Genomic DNA, 21,233 nt, shown 5'->3' with positions numbered 1-21,233 from the left:
TCACATTCATCAGTCCATTTAAATTTCGCACCCTTCTTGAGTATATCGAAAAAATATTTGCATTTGTTTGATGATCGCGAAATGAATCTCCCCAGCGAAGCTAGAAGCCATTCAACTTATGTACATCTTTTATTGTTGCTGGTGTTGGCATGTCACGAACTGCTAGCACTTTTTATGGATCAACCTGTATTCCTTCCTTTGATACAATGTAGCCTAAAAATTTTCCCGATGCAACTCAAATAGTACACTTCTCAGGATTCAATTTAATGTTATACTGCCGCATTTGTTCAAAAATCTCCCTTAGGTCTTGTACATGGTCTTTAGCTTCTTTACTATTTACTAACATGTCATCCACGTATACTTGTAATGTTTTGTGTATCCATTTTGCGAACACCTTCTCTACCATTCTTTCGTATGTCGCTCCCACATTTCGCAAACCAAATGGCATTTTCGTGTAACAATATAAACCTCTAGGGGCAAAGAAAGCAGTATGTTCTTGATCTTCTTCAGCGAGAGGTATTTGGTTATACCCTTTGTACCCATCTAAAGACGATACTCTATCGTTTCCCGCCGCGGATTCCACCATTTGAGGAATATCTGGTAACGGAAAACTATCTTTGGGGCAAGCTTTGTTTAAATCAGTGAAATCTATGCAAATCCTGATTCCTTTGTTTTTCTTTGGGACAATGACCATATTCGCTATCCATTCTGGGTATTTAGCTTCTCTTATGATTCCCGCATCAAGCATTTTCTGTAGTTTTTCTTCTATTTGGGAATGGTAAGTTGTTGCAATTTTTCTTATTCTCTGTTTAAATGGTCTCACATTTTTGTTAATCTCCAACTTGTGGCATGCAATTGATGGATCTATTCCCGGTATCTCATCCATGCTTCCTGCGAAAACATCTTTATATTTTCGCAACAAGTTAACAGTTCTTTCTTCTTCTTCCACATCCATTTTGGTTCCAATTCTCAATATTAGAGGTTCTTCTATAGTTCGAATGTTTATTTCTTTTGTTGGTTCTGCAGCAGTATAACTGGGTTTAGGTTCTCTCATTGGTGTTGGTTCTTTTATTGTTTTCATAGGTCCTTCTCCTTCTTCCGAAATTTCGTTGGGTATTCCTTTGCCTTTTTTTGCCCTTATCATATATACTCTAAATTATTCTTCTTTCTTTGCTTCCTTTGCTAACTTTCTGCGAAATTGTTTCTTTTTTGCTTGTCCTTCATAATGCTTTACTTCAATTTGATGACATAATTTCGCATTGTCAACATCTCCTTTGATTTCACCTATTCCATTTGGTGTGGGGAGTTTAATACATTGATGCAACGTTGATACTACATCTTTTATCGCATGAATCCATGGTCTTCCTAATAACATATTATATGGCGATTCCATATCCACCACGCACAACGTTACATGTGTTTCTATTTCTCCAAGTGGAATTCGTACCACCATCTCTCCTTTAGGTTTTGTTGTGGATTTTCCAAAGCCGTGAACAAAATATGTTGAACTGGACATTTCTTCATCTTTAAATCCCATTCCCCGGAATGCGTGATAAAATATTATATCCACTGAACTTCCTGTATCGATTAAAGTTCTGTTCAATATCCATTCTCCTGTGGATTTTGTCATTGTCTCCTTCTCTTTTCGCGTAATAGGCACTGTGATAACCAATGGAGATGTGTGGTTCAAATTTTCTTTTGGTACTTCTGCCGCCATGAATGTAATTTTTTGCTTTTCCCAATCTTTCAAGGGTGATGTGTTTTCTACCGCCATAACCTTCCTTCCTTCAAAATTTCGTTTATGTATTCTTCCTTTGATGTTTTCATGGAATTCATTAACCATCGTTTTTGTTATCATATTACACTCCAATCTTTTGTCATCTTCATTAATTCTATTCATCTTTCTTTTAACTGATTTACTGATTTATTTAATCACTTTCTTGATTTGAATATTCTCAACAACAATCTTCAACTTTCGATCTTCAATCTCCCTATTTCTAGCGCCATTATGTAGTTGCAGGAAATCCTACACTACACCCCTCATATGATTTCATTATTAATCAACTCATTTTTAGGTTTACACTCTTAATTTTATTGATCAATATTTGAATATTCTTACAAGAAAAGATAAAGAAATCAAGAATCACATATGCTCTAGACTTTCTCTCTCCTATTTACTTGTTTATTACTCAAAAAAGATCTCCTCCCCTCTTTACAACTTGAACGACTATTTATAAGGAAATACATAGTGGATGACAGATAATCTGTCATTTATTTTCGGGTATGGTCTGTGACATTCTCGCAACCTTACAAATATTAATTTCGCAAGCTCTCTAATTTTCGCAGGACTATCACATCTTTCTCGTGATCTTAGCTGACGTCATTTATTATATTTTTCCTGAAATTGTTCTGCGACGCTGTTGTATTATGTTGTTGATAATTTCGCTGAAATATTTTCGTTGCGAGATTCTGATCCTACAATATGAGAATCAAATGTTTCTAATCACGGAAATCGAGAAACAAAGTCATTCAACAATATTCTCGAAGCACGTACATTCAAACCAATAAGAGGTAAAGGAGAAGAAACAATATGCAAAGGGTTAGAAAAACCTTGCACAATCTCTTGTATCACATAATCCTCTTCATCCTTGAAAAACTCAAGTGCATTACTCACCTCTTTTATATCATGGTCCTCTATCAAACCTTGCAACCATTCTTCGTCCGTTTCTGCCTTAACCAAAGTCTCGACATAAACATCATCATTACAATTCTTTGAAAGCTCAATTGGGTCTTCCACAATATTGGTCAAATCGGTCACATTCTCAACACACTCGTCATCATTAGGCTCAAACCTTGTTGCAAGGAAGTTCTGTAAAACACTAGTTTCATCATACTCATGTACCTTTTGAATAGGTGTTTGATCATTATAAAGATCAAGAGTTGAGTCAACTACACTAATGTCATCAAATATCTCCAAAGTTTGATCCTTTTCAACACAATCATCTTCATTTTCAGACTCACCATAATTGGAATCGTCGTCAGTTTCCCAACTTTTATCACAATGCCGTTTAAGCTCCATATAAATGGTCCTACTAATTTCATCGACAAGCTCTTCCGAGGCACCATCATCTTCCAACTTATATAATTTCTATGCAAGTTTCTTGACGTTCACACGCTTACCACCGTTGACTACAATAAGTTCTCTTTCCCATGACTCTTCCCTTTGAATGGGTGAATGATCATAACTACGATCCGGAGTCGAATAAGAAAAAGTGTTGCAGAAATTGGTTTGTGCGACGTTCTCTCTATTACGGTCAAGTTGGTCTAGTCTTTGTTGCATGTCTTGTAATCCATTCAAAATCTGCATACAACTCGAATGAAGCCAATTAGATGTAGAATTATCCCACCTTGGTGTTTGACTTACATACCCACTACAAGGTTGTTGTTGGTATGTATGAAAATCACCATAAGGTTGTCTAGGATATGCATCATAGCCAATAAATTGGTTTTGATTGTATCCCATAGATGGTGGGTAATTTTCATAGTGTTGAGGTTGTTGAAAAACGTATCCATTGTTCCAATATGCTCCGTCCATAGAAATTGGTACCTGAAACAAGAGGTCTCAAAACTATGTCAAAAACCAGAAATAAGAAAAACTAAAACAAAAATAAGAAACCAAAAACAAATAACAACCCGCTGGCTCCCCGGCAACGGCGCCAAAATTTGATCGTTGTCGTAGGCGTCAAATATAATTACACTTTCTTACTACTCAAAATATATTATGAAGCAAGGGCAAGAAAGGATCATTCCCACGGAGAGGTCTAGGTTGTCGTCTGTTTCGATTTCTTATATAAACAGAAGGGGGGATTTTTCTGATTTTATGTAAAGAAAATTAAACTAAAAGCAAACAAAGAAAAGCAAGCACGCAAATATGTGAAGATATTGGTTAAGGATTTCATCTTCAATCACAAACATGTTTTCAAAACAATAACTAGAATTGAATTTTAATCTCAACTTTTATCAAAGGCCCTAGGATACCTTGATCGCAAGAATATCCCGCAAATCTCTATCATCAACAAACACATTAAAAGATGCGAACATGAATTCTATCTAAGAGAACAGCCTAACGTGTAAAACCACTAATCAAGTTTAATTCCCCAGATGCACTAAGTTCTATGAAATCAGGCCAATCAAAGCAATCGAAAGTGTAAAAGCACTAATCCCTTTTAACAAAGGTTATGATTCATATGCGATTAATAAAATGTATCACTACAAGAACTAACCGCAAGATGCTACTAAAAATCAGAGATTAACAACTTTTACGTATTGAAAACCCTAATATAGTTGTAGAGATGAAAACAAATCCAATTGATTCCGGACTCAAACAAACTAGCATTCAAATCATATGATAATAAAAACCATGAATCATAAACGATAGAATTGAGACAAAACTAATTCATTGAATCAAATAACATGTTTGATGAAATCAACTTTATCCCATAACCAATAATTGTATTTAGTTACTCATATGACAAAGAAGATGAATAATGGTGGTTTACCCCTAAAGGGGTAAACCCTAGGTTTTTGATGTAGAACTTGTGATATGATATTCGATGATATCATTCTACATGACCTAATACCTTTTTATAGGTTTACATTGCTTGGCCATCAAGTATTTAGTTGGGTTTAGGAGCCCGACCCAAAAATATGACCTAACGACCCTAAACGTGCCCTTAGGCTTTCCAAAGTGTAAATACACGTTTCCTAATACCTAAGTTTGCGAACCCAGTCCGCAAACTTCAAATTCCAGCAGAAATTTTCGGAATTAAGTCCGCGAACCGGTATGCGAACCCAGTTCGCGGACTTCACTGTCTTCGGTATTTGATAAAAACTGTTTTGGCCACAACTTCTTCATCCGAACTCATAATGACCTCATTCTTTTTGCATTGTTTTTATCTTTAAATTCTCTTCAAGATGATGATGAGAAATCCTTAATTTGGATGAGTTAAGATCAGTCTTTGGTCCGTCTCTTGATTTTGAGCATTTTGCTCCTTTTTCGTCGCACTTCTTCCACTTCTCTTGGACTTGGGCACTTGGATTCTTGGAATACTTCTCTTCGTAGCTCTTTTCAGCACCTTATAACTCCTTTTTGGATGATTCACCTAATAGAGACAAATAAGAGAAAACCAAAGTAATAATACGAAAATATGCAAGAATAATAGCTAAAGCAAGTATGGAATGGACACTAAAATCATATGAATTATGCTCTCATCACATACTTGACATAGTAAAGATGTCACCAAGATGTCAAGATGAAGTAATCAATATGAACATTTCTTTGATGGAAGTGGGGTCTAGCCTTGAGTACCAAAGGAATAAATATGAACAATAAATTATTAAAGTTATATTCTCATGTTCAATATTTCTCGAATTATTAAACTTTCACATATTCTGAAATTCGTAAAAAAAATAATCAAGAATGATAAAACAGACAATTCAAAAATATGCAAGCAAATCTGAATCTGTATTCAATTCTGGAACCGAATGAGTCTAGAATCGGTTCTGGTTTTGGTTCTTAAATCAAAACTAAATTATATATTTTGAATTTACAATTCACACACGTAGTTACAAAATTGATTTACTAGACACGAAAATCCCACAAGCATTCACTTGAATGGCCAAAGGGCATGGTAAATGTAATTTATGGAATATGGAAATGAAACAAATGTGATCAGGTGTTTAATAAGACAAAACCTAATATAAGTAGGAATTTTAATTTAATTTCCACTTTGGTAAACTATAATAGGATCATCGAACTTACTTCGGACAAGGAACATAACATTGACATTGTAAGATCTTAAGTGCTCAAGGAGCTTGACATGTTCTCTAAAGAGAGAGATACTGATTTTTATTTTTCAAAGCACTCCAACAATGTGGTTATTGCTCTAATTACTTCAAACTATACATGTACATTTGTAGGGGGAGGAGAATCTCTGCAGTAGCCACATATAAGGCGGAGATTTAAGAACATGCAGCATATCTAACATTAATTGTTAGTGAGTTGAATCATTCCAAGGCAAAGAATGAAACTGATGATGATAAAATTTTAGAAGTGGCTTCACTTATCATCTCCACATATAAGAAAAATAGACTCAAGTTGCATGGAGGCAACACATAAATACTAAAAAGTTATGCATCACTAGTTTAATTTTTTGGGTCAGAATATTATTTTGCTTGGGTAATTGTAGCAAACTGTCTTTTTTCCAATTTCTAAGATTGGGATCTTCAATTCACGCCTATTGTAAGACAAAAGGGAAATGGTATTCTGATTATGTTGTGATGGTTGTCGCAAGTACAACAAATTAGTGATCTTAATTCCCAGTCAGTTAGCAAGTAATATAATCTAAGTCAAGTTCGTTCCCACAAAGAACAAGGAGTTTTAATTGTTGAAATTGTCACAAAAGGGGTTTTATTTTAGGTTTTTAAATAGGCTTCACCTATTTGTCACCCATACTTTTCCTATTTGCCACCACATTAATTATCACCTTCACTTATCCTATTTACCACTCATATAACTTTTCATAAACCCTAAATACCACCTCTTTGACTTTTTATTTACACCCACCAATAAAACAACCCTAACAAATAAACCGAAAAATAAACCTTAACTTAAAAATGTTAAAGGGCCCATGTTCATGAGTGTGCGGTCCAGATTTGGTGTCTTTTGGTTTTCCCCTTTTCCATGTATATATATGTATTATGTCCATGTAACCAAGAGAATACTGATCAATAGAGAATCCTTCTCCTTCTCCACCTCTTTCTTTTTCCCTATCTTTTACTAAAACACGTTATCATGCCCGATGCTATACCGCAGAGCTATATGGAATTTTGATAGATTTTTTTTCTTCTACATGGATGATAAACACAAGTTGTTCGAGAAAAAAAATGGTGTTCGGATTTACATCAAAGAAATTATGGAATCATCGTTAAGCTAAGTGTTTCTCTTCCTTTTTGGTTTTGGCAGATTTGTATTTTTAATTTAATTTAAATTAATTTTTAATGGAGGGGAGGAAATCCCCTGATTTGATCTGTACAAGCTATGTATTTATGCAAATCCCATTTAGTGATTTCATTGTATAATAATTAATTATGCATACGTTTGTGTAGGGCTTGAACTGTGTAAAGCCACAACTTAAAATCCTCCAGAAAACCTCGATCTGATACGGAAAGGAGGCGAAGGAAAATCCGTCAAACCTGTTTCGGTTCAACTCGGTCCCGATTCTGTTCCAGTTTGGGTCCTGTTCCAGGCTGGTTTTGGGGCATGCACGGTTAAGGCTGTTCCGGTCCTGCCTATATACAGGGGGAACCAAAGCTTGAGTTTAAGGTATGTAACTAATTTTAATGTGGGATTTAACGTTGAGTACTTACTGGGCTTATTTTTTTTTTTAACCATGTCTAGTTCTTTATTTTTTATTTTTTTAAGATAAGTCCATATCATAAACGGTCAACTTAAATTATGATTGTTGATCTCGTTCATTAAGGATTTTGGTTTATGTTATTTAGTTCTCTTGAATATGATATTGGCTACAGTTGAATGGTTTTTTTTTTTGTTTTTTTGTACAATTGGTGTACCAACTTGATTCAAATGTATGTATTTGGGGTTTAGAAGTACTTGAACACCATTATTGCATATTTGATATCTTCTTCCCAAACTTGAGTGTTCACATGCGCTAGAAAAACTTCAGTTGCTTTTTTTGACAACCAATCGACGGTACCTCATGTTCATTGCTATACCATCGTTTGCTCTCCTATACTCAATGGACGAGGTCGTGTGCGCGACTATTAAAGAGTCGGTAGTTTTAAAAGATACATTGCAAATAAAATCACATGTATTCCAATTTTTTTGTGGAAGAACTCACAATTTTTTTTTATTTGCGTCAGAACATTTTCATTTCTCTACTTCATCCATGATACTAACGAAATAGTATATGTTGAAGTGTGACAACAAGAGAATTACCTTTAATAATCTACTCAACCTAAAGTAAGTGGTTGACATAAATTCTCTTGGCCTATTGAGATAAAGAAATTTCTCAAATTAAGCTAAATGTAGAAAAATTGAAAATGAAAAGAACCCCGAAGTAATAAGGGTTAGACGCAATGACTCGTATAAAGCATGAGAAAAGGGACATATATATCATGGGATGAATCTAAAATGTAATTCTAGCTTCCATCATAAATGAAAGAGTTGGAAATGCACCTAGTTATAGGTGCTGGTATATACAATGTAATGTGTGTAACATAGTAGCAACCAATTTTCACATCAACTTTAACGACAAAAAGAACTTTGCCTGGCCAATTGATTATTTAATTGAACTAGATCCAATGTCTGCGCTGATGGAATGAAAAGTACATCATTCCCACGAGACATAAATTTTCTAATGCACTTGAGATATATTTGGTTAAAAATATATCACCCCCTGAAACGTAACATATATTCACTCTAAAGTACTTGAGTTGAATCCCAATATCCCACTTTTGTTACGAATAAGGCCACACCACTTATTAAATATCTCAAGATTCAATGTCCAACTGATAGTGGTTTTTCTCCCACTAATTTAAGGAATATACACTAGTTTTTGAACTGATTCTTTATAATGTGACTACGATATTGGATCATCGAGCGAAAGAATGCTCAAATTTTGTTTCTGAGATGGAACAAAGATTAAAAGTCACAAAAGCTCTATATGTACCGAGATCTAATCACCTTGTTAAATTCCTAAGAGACCCATGCAAGTGGATATCATATGGAAACTCACAATGATGAGAATGTAATTGATTGCATCTTTTATAGTTTCTAAAATATTTGGATGGAAATATATCTTAGAAAAACTAATGAGTCGATATAGTCAAATGTAAATCACTACAGTATTTGGATTATTGAATTCATATTGATTCCAACGATGAAATGTTGGGAATTGACTCATTTAGGCTTTGACATAACCATAAAGCAACTTTGGTTGTGACATGATGATCATTTTGAAAGGACTCATACGAACATCAATTTATTTGAGTGAACAAAAACGGTAAAAAGATTGACAGAATGCGAATTGACGGCATATCTCTCAACCCCCCTATTGCTTTTAGGTAAGAGAGCGCATCACTCATTTTACAAAATCTTCAGTAAAACAGGATCGAGACCATCCTAAGATGCAAATGGTAAAAAAAAAAAATCCATATTACAAAGAAAACAAGGTGAAATTTAGAAAATATTCATGTAGAATGCGGACCATTAAAGTGACTGATGGATCTGGTGAATGTTTTGACATTTTGGACTAGTTATAGTTCACAAGAAATTTGCGTTTGAAAACTCATATCACATATTACACAATGCAAAGTGCAAAGGCTAACCACCCTTGTTAATGCTAGAGAATTTACATCAAAAGGACTTGATGAATATTGCATGTTTAATAGGATCAATATAGAGCATCTTATACCCAATGGTCTCGCAGAGGCTACCATCAAAGGTTATAGATGGTGTCTAAGGAATAGGTTATGAGTACCAACCTACCTTTTATTGCTTTGGCGATATGCAATGTTACGCACATCTTTACTTAATTCGTTTTAGAACCCAATATTAGTCAACCTTTTCTGCGCACCAGTTGGTAACTGAATTTAAGCCTGACATTTGTGTTCTTACGCATTTTTGGTTGCACTATATATGTGCGATTACGAGTCCACATCGTACTATGATGGGTCACGAAATGATTAAGTAATTTTGTTGGATGTTTACTCTCAACAATTATCCGCATTTTAAAAACTTTGGCAGGAGATCTCTTACTGCTAGATTTGCAGGTTATCACTTTAATGAGACAGTCTTCCCGTCGTTAGGGGGAGATAAGAAAGAAAAATTGTTTTTCTAAGGGAACGACATGAACTGTCGTGGTGTGTTCCCACTATGTCTCATATTTATTATTATACTCCACAAATGTAAATGTGAAGTGACAAAGAATAATCAATTTTCAGAATGTACATTGATGTCGCTAAGGTGACAAGATCACACATACCAGCTGCAAATATTCCTGCAAGGTTAGAAATCCTCAGTATGGGGTACACCATAGACTAAGGTGTTGCAACTACACTTGGTGGAAGTGTAGTTGAGGTCGTGGCTCCATAAAGGAAGATGGAGAGACCACCAGATTCGATCAATGCTCACCTAGAAAGGAAGTAGATGAGTAAGACACAACCTAATTTGTATCATCAATGAAATCATCTCATTTGATTGTCTCTGACTATGTCCATGAATCAATACTGGAGGACGCTCCGAAGTTTTAAATGATTCTAGAGAACAATGAAATCCTGGCGGATTATGATAATGCACAAGAGTCAATGGAAGGATCATGCGTGCACAATGATGATATAGTCTATAAATAGTTGCTCCAGAAGTAGAGCACAATGAGATCGAAACATGCTTTATTTTCATTAATTTCAAATAAATAACATATTTGGCCTACACAATCCAGGTAGAACTTAGTTCTTTGGCAAATATACGGGTATTTGGTGTAGTAGTGCTAACCAACCAAGTGTAAAGCCTATTGGACATACATAATTAATTTGTCATAAAGCATAATGAGAAGAAAGTAGTCTTAAAGTACAAAGACTCGCCTTGTGGCGCGAGGTTTCTCACAAAGCCCTGGAATTGTTCTCTTGTAATGAACGTTATAGAGTTCCGCTACTTAGTTAGCTTGGTAATTTCAAAAGGACTTGAAATGCAGCATATGTATGTGGTTATTACATATCTCTTAAGGAATCAAGAGATATAAGATATTTACAAAAGTACTTGATAGCCTTTTGTTTCCCAAATCAAGCGACTCTAAACCACATAGTGCATTTACAGTTAGATACAACGCTCACTTAGAGATTAAAGCAATCAGGCGGATGTGGTATACCCGTCTAAGTGACTATTTGATTTGGAGGAGATATACAAGTAAGTTATTTTTCCTTGCGTATTCACAAGAAAGTTCTTGATTTGGAACTGTAGTTATCTATGTCGATGGTACAGACATGATGGGTACTCTTAATGTAATAAGAGACCTTAAAAGCTATTTAAAATCCGAATTTGAGATGAAAAGTCTAGGGAAAGCTCGACCAAGTACTGAGCTTGTGGGATATTATTCCACCAGTTTGCATATGTCTAAAGTTTTCAGGAAATTTAACAAAGACATGCATCCTGATAGCACTCCCATGATTAGTCGAGGTTCAAATGTAAGTAAGTGACCATTTCTTCTAAAGGAAGATGACGAATATGTGTTGGGAGACGAAATTCCTATATCTAGGTACAATATAGCATTGTTGTACTTAGTATAATAATGTACTCGATGAAATTTTACATCCTCAGGGAACTTGTTAGCTAGATATAGCTCAGCGCCAACACAACGTCATTGGAACGGTATAGTGAATGTAATCATGTACTTAAAATTAACCATTGACATAAATTTGTTTTATCCCTACAAAGACATTAAAAGTAATGCTAATGAAAGTGCAATCCAAAAGTTGTTGATTATGAAGGAATAATAATCTTTTCTCCAACGAAAGTAATCAGAGGGAGATATGGTAGATTATTTTCAACGCTTAATTGGGGGCCCTGAAAAATAATTGGGGGCCCCTATCTACAAGACAAAAAAGGTCATGAAATAGTAATTGGGGGTTATCCCTTATCCCCATTTTTTTTAAATGGCTAAACTACCCCTAATCATTAGTGCTAATTAGTGACTAAGTTAATAAATTGGTAAGGATTTAGTTTGATTAAAATCAGATTTAGGGATTAAATTTTGTTATATGAAAAATTGTGTTTTTTGTGTTGGAGAGAGGAAGAAAGTGAGTTTTGGGGGAAAATCTAGGGGTATTTGAAATGAGTGATTCTAGTGGAGGAAATGATGTAGGTGAAGATTCAAACAACATACATGATTGTGTTGATGGTGAGATTGTCTCAACTAATCCTATGGATTGGATGTTTGATGAAGAGATGTTAATAGAGCTTTGATAAATGATGTAAATGAAGATCCTATTGCTCAAAATGAAGGAACCAATCCTCAAAATGAAGAACCCGGAGCTCAAAACAATCAGGTAAACTTCCTATACTCTTCAAATTGCATGAATGGTGCTCCAAGTGGTCGATTCATGGTCGATATGGAACTACTCAGAGTGAGGGTCGTTAGGTCAGGAGGGTAATAAACCAACGACCCTGATGAGTCGTCAATGATTTGTCACAATTGTTGACGACTCCAACCTGCAACTTTTACAAGTTATGAAAAATCGTCAACCAAGTGTGATAGCATTGACGACTCCAGCTAGTTAGGTCATCTAGAGTCGTTAACTTAATATGTTTAGAACCCGACGACTCAAAAAAAAAAAAAAAGTTCAAGGGTCGTTAGAAAAAAAAAGAAGCTAAAACGACCCTTAGAAATAATTGACGACTCTGATTATTCATTGACGATTCGCAAAGTAAAATTGACGATTCGATTGCTTTCTATTGACGACCCTTATACTTTTGTTGACAGAGGAGTTGTATATAAAGGGTACTGAGTCGTTAATTTCATAAATTGGTCGTCAACATAGGATCGTTAACACATTATTAATTAATTGACGACCCTTTCATTTTTTCAAACAGAGAGGTGGTTTGGCATAAACACAGAGTCGTTAAGAAAAACTTCGTAACCAACGACTCATAAATTGGTAGGGTCGTTTTCACCTCCACCCTAATGGTTAACGATTTTTCATAAATTCCACATGCAGATCAAAAATCGTTAAGCAACAAAACTTCGATGTTAACGATCTTTTTTTCTGAAACTGCAATTATAAATCGGATGAAAAAAAAGTTTCTCCAGAGTCGATAATGGAGAAAATGGGGACGATAGGGAGAGGGAGGGGAGGAGAAGAAGAAGAGTTTTGGGTTGGAATGAAAATTGGGGGCCTATCTTAAGTGTTAATAGGATTTTAGGGTTAGTTTTTAGATAAGGGTAAAATGGTATTTTCACCATCATTTTGGAAGCCCCCTAACTTTTCTGGTGTGGGTATAAATTTGGTGAGGCCCCCAATTATTTTCCAGGGCCCCCAATTAATCTTTGATTATTTTCTAAGTCATTACCAATATTCAATTTCGAAAAATACATGACTAAAGGAACTGTCTGGAACAACTCTGAAAGTAATCAGGGGGAGGATGCCTACATTAGGGGGAGGATCCAAGGATATGATGTCGACATATTTTACTTCGAAACTGAAGATGTGTTTTACTCTTTTTCCGTTCGATCGAGAATAGTTTTTCCCAAAGGGTTTTGTTACTCGACAAGGTTTTTCGCGAGACAACAATAAAAAACATCAAGTATGCTGAACGTTGAAGACATAAAGATCGCCGTTGATATTACTGAAAATATCGGAATCAAAGAAATGAAACGCGATAGTCTGTTAAGAAATGTAACTTCCAAAATCAACAACATGGTCTTATAAACATTCAAATCACCAAAGTAATGTGTGATAAACTCCTTTTGACTGCATTAGACTAATGAAAATTGTCTGACATCAGGGGTAGCATCTAATGGTGTGTTGAACTCTTTTCCTTCACCGAGGTTACTTTTTCCCACAGGGTTTTGTTGCTCGACAAGGTTTTTAATGAGACAACAACAAACACCGGGAATTAATTTCCCAAATAAGGCTATTGTCTTTCCCACGAGGATTTTCTGCGTTAAGAGTTGTGAAGCAACAAAGCAAAGTGATCATCTGCAACAGATCACCTTTACTTGCATTTGTCACGTTGTACTCTTTCCCTTTCGTCAAGGTTTTGTCCCACTGGGTTTTCCTTGTCAAGGTTTTAATGAGGCAACGTATATACATCCAACTATGTTCTAAGTTTACTTCACATTGTACTCTTTTTCTTTAGTTCAGGTTTTATCCCTCTAGGTTTTTCCTGACGAAGTTTTAACGAGGCAATTAACTTAGACTCGTCGATCTTTGAGGATCGTATTGCATGTGATGAACTACATGTAAGTACGAGACAACATGTGAAATACTATATGTGAAGAGTTGTACCAAGGTTTTATCCCACTGCGTTTTTCCTTGTCAAAGTTTTAATGAGGCAATGGACTTCGGCACAAGTCATCAATGAGAACGAAATTTGAAGGACTATATGTGCAGCACTATGTACTAATTTTTGTTATTGAACCGCACAAGGAGGAGTGTTAAAGGGCCAGATTTGATGTCTTTTGGTTTTCCCCTTTTCCATGTATACATATGTATTATGTCCATATAACCAAGAGAATACTAATCAATAGAGAATCCTTCTCCTTCTCCACCTCTTTCTTTTTCCCTATCTTTTATACTAAAACAAAAAATTATTTCTTCTTCTCCATCTCCACCGGCAACCACCTTCTTCTACCCCACCTCCACCTTACCGATCACCTTCTTTTACTCAACCCTAATTAATCAATCCACTAAACATCTAGAGATATACAATTGATTCAGAGGGGATACTGAATTAACCATAAAAGTTAAGAATAGTTTACATACGCATAATTTATAAACCCGAGGCTCTTAAATGGAAAAATAATCTCCAACGCATGTGTTCATCATATTTCTTAGGTTTATTTTTAGAAACTATGAAAAGGAACGTTAGGTTAAAGAGTAATATATTGACTAAGCAGTACAACCATTTGTTATGATTAACAGGGGTATGTATTATTAGTAACACAAAGATCATTTCAACCACCAGCATGCGATATCTCGGTGCAATTTGATAACTGTAAACAAGTTCACGGTTACAATGTAGTTTTACTCTATGTAGGTGTGTATCTTCTTGCCTTCGGAGAAGTATGCTTAAGAGCAAACCTTGCATCTTTTGGTGGAGATCAGTTTGACGACATGATCCGACTGAGTTAACTTAGTGAAGAAGAAGACGATGAGGAAAAATAAGAGTAGACAGACTGAGTTAGATTAGTGAAGAAGAAGACGATGAGGACAAATAGGAGTATACGGGGATAAACAAGAGTAGTGATAATCATCTTAGTCAAAATTAATTTGACTTTTATAGATGATAAATAGGAAAAATGGAATTGAAAAGTAAAATTATTTTAGAAACTGTAAGGAGAGCGGCAAATAGGAAAAGTGTAGATGGCAAATAGGTGAAGCCTTTAAATAAGAAAGAAATTTAAAGTTGAGTTATAAGCAAGAGAGAGAGATATGATCGAGGAATTCTTCTTCTTAACCAAACATTCATCAAACTAGTATATTCATCCATTCGTCATTAATCATATATTATCACAAACCGTAGAATAAAAATAAGTTCTGTTATCCCCTAAATTCCTAATGTCACTGGATACAGAAGTGCTCGACTACCAGTTTCTATCTGTCCGAGCCTCCAAGAATAAACTCTCAAGATGCAATTTAGTGGAATGCTTTAAGCTTCGTAAATTAGGTTGATCCTAACGTCAAACACATAATCTCGATCATCTTACTACTAATGTTGTATTCACACGTGATTGGTCCATATAAACCCTCTGCAAAGTCTCATGTTTCTCCTTTTTAAAGGCTTATTCGACTATTATATGTGTCTTACAATTCTTTATAAGATTCAGATCAATTAACAAACTGGATTAGTTGACACTGAAACCATCTATTAATCAAGCATATACATTCATATTAGTAAAAACAAACGATAATCATGTGAAAAATTAAAATAGATTTGATTTAGAACTTGAAATTTATCCTCAATCACTAGGTCTTTAGCTACTCATGGATGGAGAAGCATCGATACTATACATGTAAGAAAATGGAAGCGAAATCATTACAATAATGAACTCGCTCTGAAACCTTAGATTTTGCTCCTTGTGTTGTAAAGTTCTTCTCCATGTGGATTATGCCTTCTAGAAATTTAGAAGGTCTTTTTAAGTAGTACTCAGGAAATCTAGGTGGTCAAATATTCACGGGAAAATTCCCTCTTGTTTTAAAAGAAAAAGAAAAAGGTCTAACAGAACTCTTCCAGCGGACATTATCAACACATATGCTTCTCCTCAAATGGCAATAATAAATTATCGACACATATAATTTTATTGATTGCTGGTAGTTGAAGCTCCAAGCCAAAGTTATTGGACACTTTTATACAAATTTTTCGGCACTTCCGAAACTCTATATGTGCCGATAATTGAAGTCCCAACTTCTTGTACACTTTTTCGCTCTTTATCGGCACATCCACTTTTCCATAAGTGCAGATAGTTGTTACTCCTAGTTTTATGTGGACTTTCTTTTAAATTATCGGCACATAAAAATGCCGTAAATTCCGGTAGCAACAACTTGGGCTTCTTGGAGATTTTTCTGACAAATTATCAGCACTTACAAATTTTCTTAAATTGCGATAGTAAAAAATGACACTTTTCTGTACAATTTCTATAACAACTGTCGGCAAATACAGAATACCATAAGTGATGATAGTTGTAACTTGGGTTTTCCTGGACACTTTTTGCAGCACTACCGGCACATACAAAATGTCAAAAGTGTAAACGGTTGTTGTTGAGTGTTATTTCTTCTATAGCTCAACTGTTTTGCACACATCTTCCACATACGACGTCGGATTTACCTCATTCTTTTTGCGTTGGCTTCGTCTTTTTGTTATCTTCAAAATGTTGATATGAAATCTTTGATAAATGAGCATCACGTGATCTTTGGTGAAACTTGACTTCGTTTCTCATTTCATGTCGCAACGAACTCCTTTCTTTTCCTTTGGTTGAGACTGTCGGGAAACCGAGGTTACGTTAATCTCGAACTGGCATGTTTCTTTGGAAGTCAATTCCATGAAACATCCTACTTTAGATAACTTAACTCGAATCCTTTACTTACATCTTTAGATTAGCATGATCGAATAATACTAGCACGAGTATATGATCAATATTATAATAGACAATCACGCACGACACAAAGATTACGTGGTTCACCTTTGCAGGCTACGTCCACGGCCAAACCACCCTGAGAATCTTCATTATCATAACAAGTTATTATATTGGCATACATCATATAGTCAACTAGTTATATAACCCATTAGGGCTAAACGTTAGAAACAATAAGACATATTACGAAGAGTTTACCTCTTCCTTTGTTCTTCTTCTTCTTTTTCTTCTTCCATAAACCTCCACCGCCATGGTTTCTTCAACTTTAGACAAGTACATGAAGAACATCATGAATTCTAGCTTCTCCCATATGAACCCTAGATTGATCCCATACCTGCTCTTTGCACAAGTCACTATTCTTACATAGATTTTCCCCCATCACCAACCATTGTAGGACACAACGGTCGTGACCCGAACACTCTCACAAAGATAGGATTCTACAAGAGAATGAATTTCTACTCAAAATATAAGCCCTCGTACATAGTAGACAAATCCTTGCTCCCCAAGTCTTAGAACTCCTAAAAATAGACTCGCACCTTAATTAGGAAATCCTAAACTAGGAAACCACATAACTTGGGAAACACCCAAGTTACGTTCCGGTAAGTTCTGGAATCTTCACGGAACAAAACCTCAATAGAGACAACCTCAAAATATCTAAGAAACTCAAAAACAAACAATATCTGGTCATAATGATATGAAAACTAACAAGAAACCAATGAATTAGAGTATCAAGCTAGTGACATAATGCACTTATCATGTAACCACATGATATATTCTTGGTTTATATGTTTAAAAAAATATTAAATGGTTTTCTTTTCTATAAAAATCTTGTTTTAAGAAACAATGCACATACTCGTAGATATAATTTTTAAAATCAAACAAAAACTAACAAGGAATTCATGAACATGACGGTTAATTGATGGATACGATGCAATTTGTTTGGGCCTTTGGAGTTCCAATTACATGGTGATGGATGTTTTCTCTTAAATGGATTTTGGTACCTAGACTATTAATTGTTAGCAAAATATCTAAGTACATATGGAAGCATCTCAGAAGGAGGGCTATAAAAGTAAGGAAGGAAGAAGTACCGGATTGGAACTCTAGGTCCAACACTTCATCCAAGATATCTACCACCAGTAAAGGATACGAAGACACGTGGAAAATAGAAGAGAGGATGAGCGGCTGAGTTTGAAAAGGGAGACAAAACACTTAATGCAACTGGTAAAGAGCAGAGAAGGAGAGTAAGGTGAGACCCGGTTACTTGGATACTTTTTTTAAGCATTACTTGGATACTAGTGAGACGAACCAATATCATGAGCAGTATAGGATATATCGGGGATGGAATAAAATATCGGGTCCTGGCCTCCCGATGAAAATATAACAAATAAAAGATAAACATCCTTTGGACTGTAATTTTGGTTGTATTAATATTTGTGCCTATGAATTCAAGGCGAAACTAGTGAGAGAGGTGTTGATAATTTTTGAGAAAAAAAGTGTATGCAAAGAGATTGAGGAGCTCTTGAGCTGATAAAATCCCAAGAAATTTTGTAACCCTTCGTCTAAATAAGAACCAACAATTTTTCTCCTATAGAAATATATGATCATACCGAACCACGTGAGCGTTGGGTGTTAATTACATCTTTATAGTTCTTATAGTAATTTATTTGTTTTATTGATAAATGCTCATAGCTTGAATTGTATGAACCGTGATTTTTAAAAGTGTACGCTTCATGTTTCGAAGTGTACACTTCTCTTCAAGAGTTTTGAAAAAGCACTCTGAGTCGTAGTTTGGAAGTGAATCTTCCGTGAATCAGAAAATTCCTTTAGTTGATGGAGACTTTTGATTAAGTCAACGCATTCCCCCCATATCCAACTTACTTTAAGTAGAGTGAACTATTGCGCCACGTTTCTGTTTCTAAAAATAACTTGGCTTGTATTATATTTATATAAATATTATCTTTCTTAATATTATAATTACTAATAACGACTAATATTATTTATAAGAAAACATCCGCTTTAAACATCAACCATGAATCGACCCTTCAACTTCAACATACACATCGCTTCTTAAAAATGAAAAACTAGTCATGCTTAGCTTCACGCTTTCACTACCTTGGTATGAACACACTGTAGCAGGTTAGTGACAGATGTTATTCAAATTTCAAACATTTATTTTTCAACCCAATCAAAAGTAGATTTAAAAGTAAAGAAGATTTGGACTCCACTTGCCATCCTTCGAAAAAGAAAAGAAACTTGGCTCTTAGTCATCTTCTGTCTGTTGTGTCGGCCTTCGCCCTACCAACTTGCATCTCTGCGTGCATTAATAAGATGTTGCGTACGTATATATATATAAAAAAATTATATAGCAAGTTGTTAAGAATCTAAAATTATTATAAAGTACATGTGGAAATATTTTGAACATAAAAATAAAAATAAATGAATCAGAAAATGGTATTAAATATTCATTTCTTTTGGTTGTTGTCTTATAGTATTAACAGTACCTCTGCAAGTTGCCATATAAAGACATCTTTCATGGACATTTCCTATCTAATTCCACCAAGTTTTTCAAATAATAACATACTATACACGTTAAGAAACAGAGAAAACTAAATGCTATAAAGCTCCTACAACACACTGTTTCTTACAATGATACTCTGCAGAAGATGACAATGACTTGTCAACTTGATCATTTTCTCTCCTCCTTTTACTACTATTGCAGCTATCCATAACAACAACAGGCAGTTTAAAAATGTTAACCCCAAACAACCTGACCACTTGTTGCCCACCTTGTAGTACTGGGTTATTAACACTTAATACTTCTTGAGCTAAACCCGTCATGATTTCTGCCGGAACAGGATTAACGTTATTAATCCTTGGCTTCCAGTCGATGTAAAGCTGTTTGTCTTGCCCGGTTGATCTTTGAAAACTAACGACGCACCCAGCTTTCAGACCCTTCTCCTTCACAAATCGACTCCAACCTTTTGTAAGAACGTAACTTTGACTGCTGTTCCAATACGAATACCTAAACCTCCAAACTTTTCCTTCATTATCCTCAAAATTCAGTAAAACACCCTTGGAAATGGTTCCGATTTCTAGAGGAAAATATTTCTCGGCATGTTGTTTAGGTATAACTAGACGGTTTAGCTTACCAACATCACTTGGTGTTACTGCCTTTTCGAATAAATGACTACGAGCTTTCATTAATATAACTGGGTCTAATCCTAATCCTAATCCTGTCCCGTTGGAACCCAAATATCTTCCGCTTGCATTTTCTGAAACAGTGCTAGTGTAATTACGTTTACCATGCTCTAGTTCATCGCTATATGTATGTTTACGCAACATATCAACGATCTCAGCTTTGGAGCGAGAATTCAAGAAAATGTATTCGATGTTATCTTCTTCCAAAACATTCATTTTGAAATTTGTGACGGCATCTCGACCGCGAAACCTCTGTACCGCGATATCATAAGCTTTAGCAGCTTCCTCTTCTTCATTAAAAGTCCCTAACCACACCCTCTGATGCTTTTCGTATATCTGGGCACCCCATCTACCATTTGGCTGAGGAACTACTCCTTTGTATTGAGATGAAGGCAGTTTACGAGATTCTGCCTCAGCCCCGCTTTCGGAATCTACAACAACACTTGTTCCACTGCCCATTCGGCATAGTTTCGTAGAAGAATTCTTGTCTGATGATGAATCGAGCTTTGTCGTATTCGGAGATAAGGAAACTGAATCTGTAGTACTTGTTCCCTCATCTATGCAACAACTATTCTCCATCTTCTGTTAGTTGGGGATAAAAATCAAACACCTTGTGTTCAAGAGACAGAATGAGGAACTTACAAGATGCAGAAAAATAAAGAAATATATTTGTGTCTGAAATAGAGAACAGAAAGGAGGAGGAGGCTGCTAAGATGAATTGAAGAGGCTGAAGGTTTGAGATTTGTATATATAGGGAGGAAACTAAACTAAGTGAGCAACCAGCAATAGGGTAATTTTAAGCTAATATAAAATGAGATATGGGTTTGGTGTTGGTATAGGTGTGGGTCAACTGGAGAGGAAGAGAGGGAGGGGAGGATGGTGGGAAGGAAGATTCATGGCTGAATGAATGGGAGATGTGGGGTTGGGTCTATTATAGTTTTAGTTTTAGGAAATAAGAAAATTTAAAAATTAAATGCTAGGGGTTATGTGTTGTTGGGCCCACACACAAAAGAGCAAGTTGATGAAGATTCACACGAGTATTGTAGACTTTTTTATTATGAGAGATTTTAAGTTCATCCCCCCTGAATTTTGCTGCTTCCGCAGATG

The 21,233-nt window shown here is 35.4% G+C and overlaps 1 protein-coding gene across 1 annotated transcript; it reads right to left on the bottom strand.

Annotated features, from left to right (window-relative positions):
* Positions 1-19,355: 19,355 nt before the first annotated feature.
* On the bottom strand, positions 19,356-21,015 carry LOC113298074 (AP2/ERF and B3 domain-containing transcription factor RAV1-like). The gene has a single exon (XM_026546735.1). It carries the CDS (start codon positions 20,703-20,705, stop codon positions 19,542-19,544), a length of 1,164 nt encoding a protein of 387 aa, XP_026402520.1. The 5' UTR covers positions 20,706-21,015; the 3' UTR covers positions 19,356-19,541.
* Between the last annotated feature and the right edge of the window lie 218 nt (positions 21,016-21,233).

The sequence above is a fragment of the Papaver somniferum genome, chromosome 7 (genome assembly GCF_003573695.1).
Source record: "Papaver somniferum cultivar HN1 chromosome 7, ASM357369v1, whole genome shotgun sequence".
NCBI lineage: Eukaryota > Viridiplantae > Streptophyta > Magnoliopsida > Ranunculales > Papaveraceae > Papaver > Papaver somniferum.
This window is presented reverse-complemented; position numbering and strand designations above follow the sequence as displayed.

What these genes read in the sequence shown, in the direction of transcription:
- LOC113298074 (XM_026546735.1), bottom strand. Translation starts at nt 20,705, where the DNA reads ATGGAGAATAGTTGTTGCATAGATGAGGGAACAAGTACTACAGATTCA.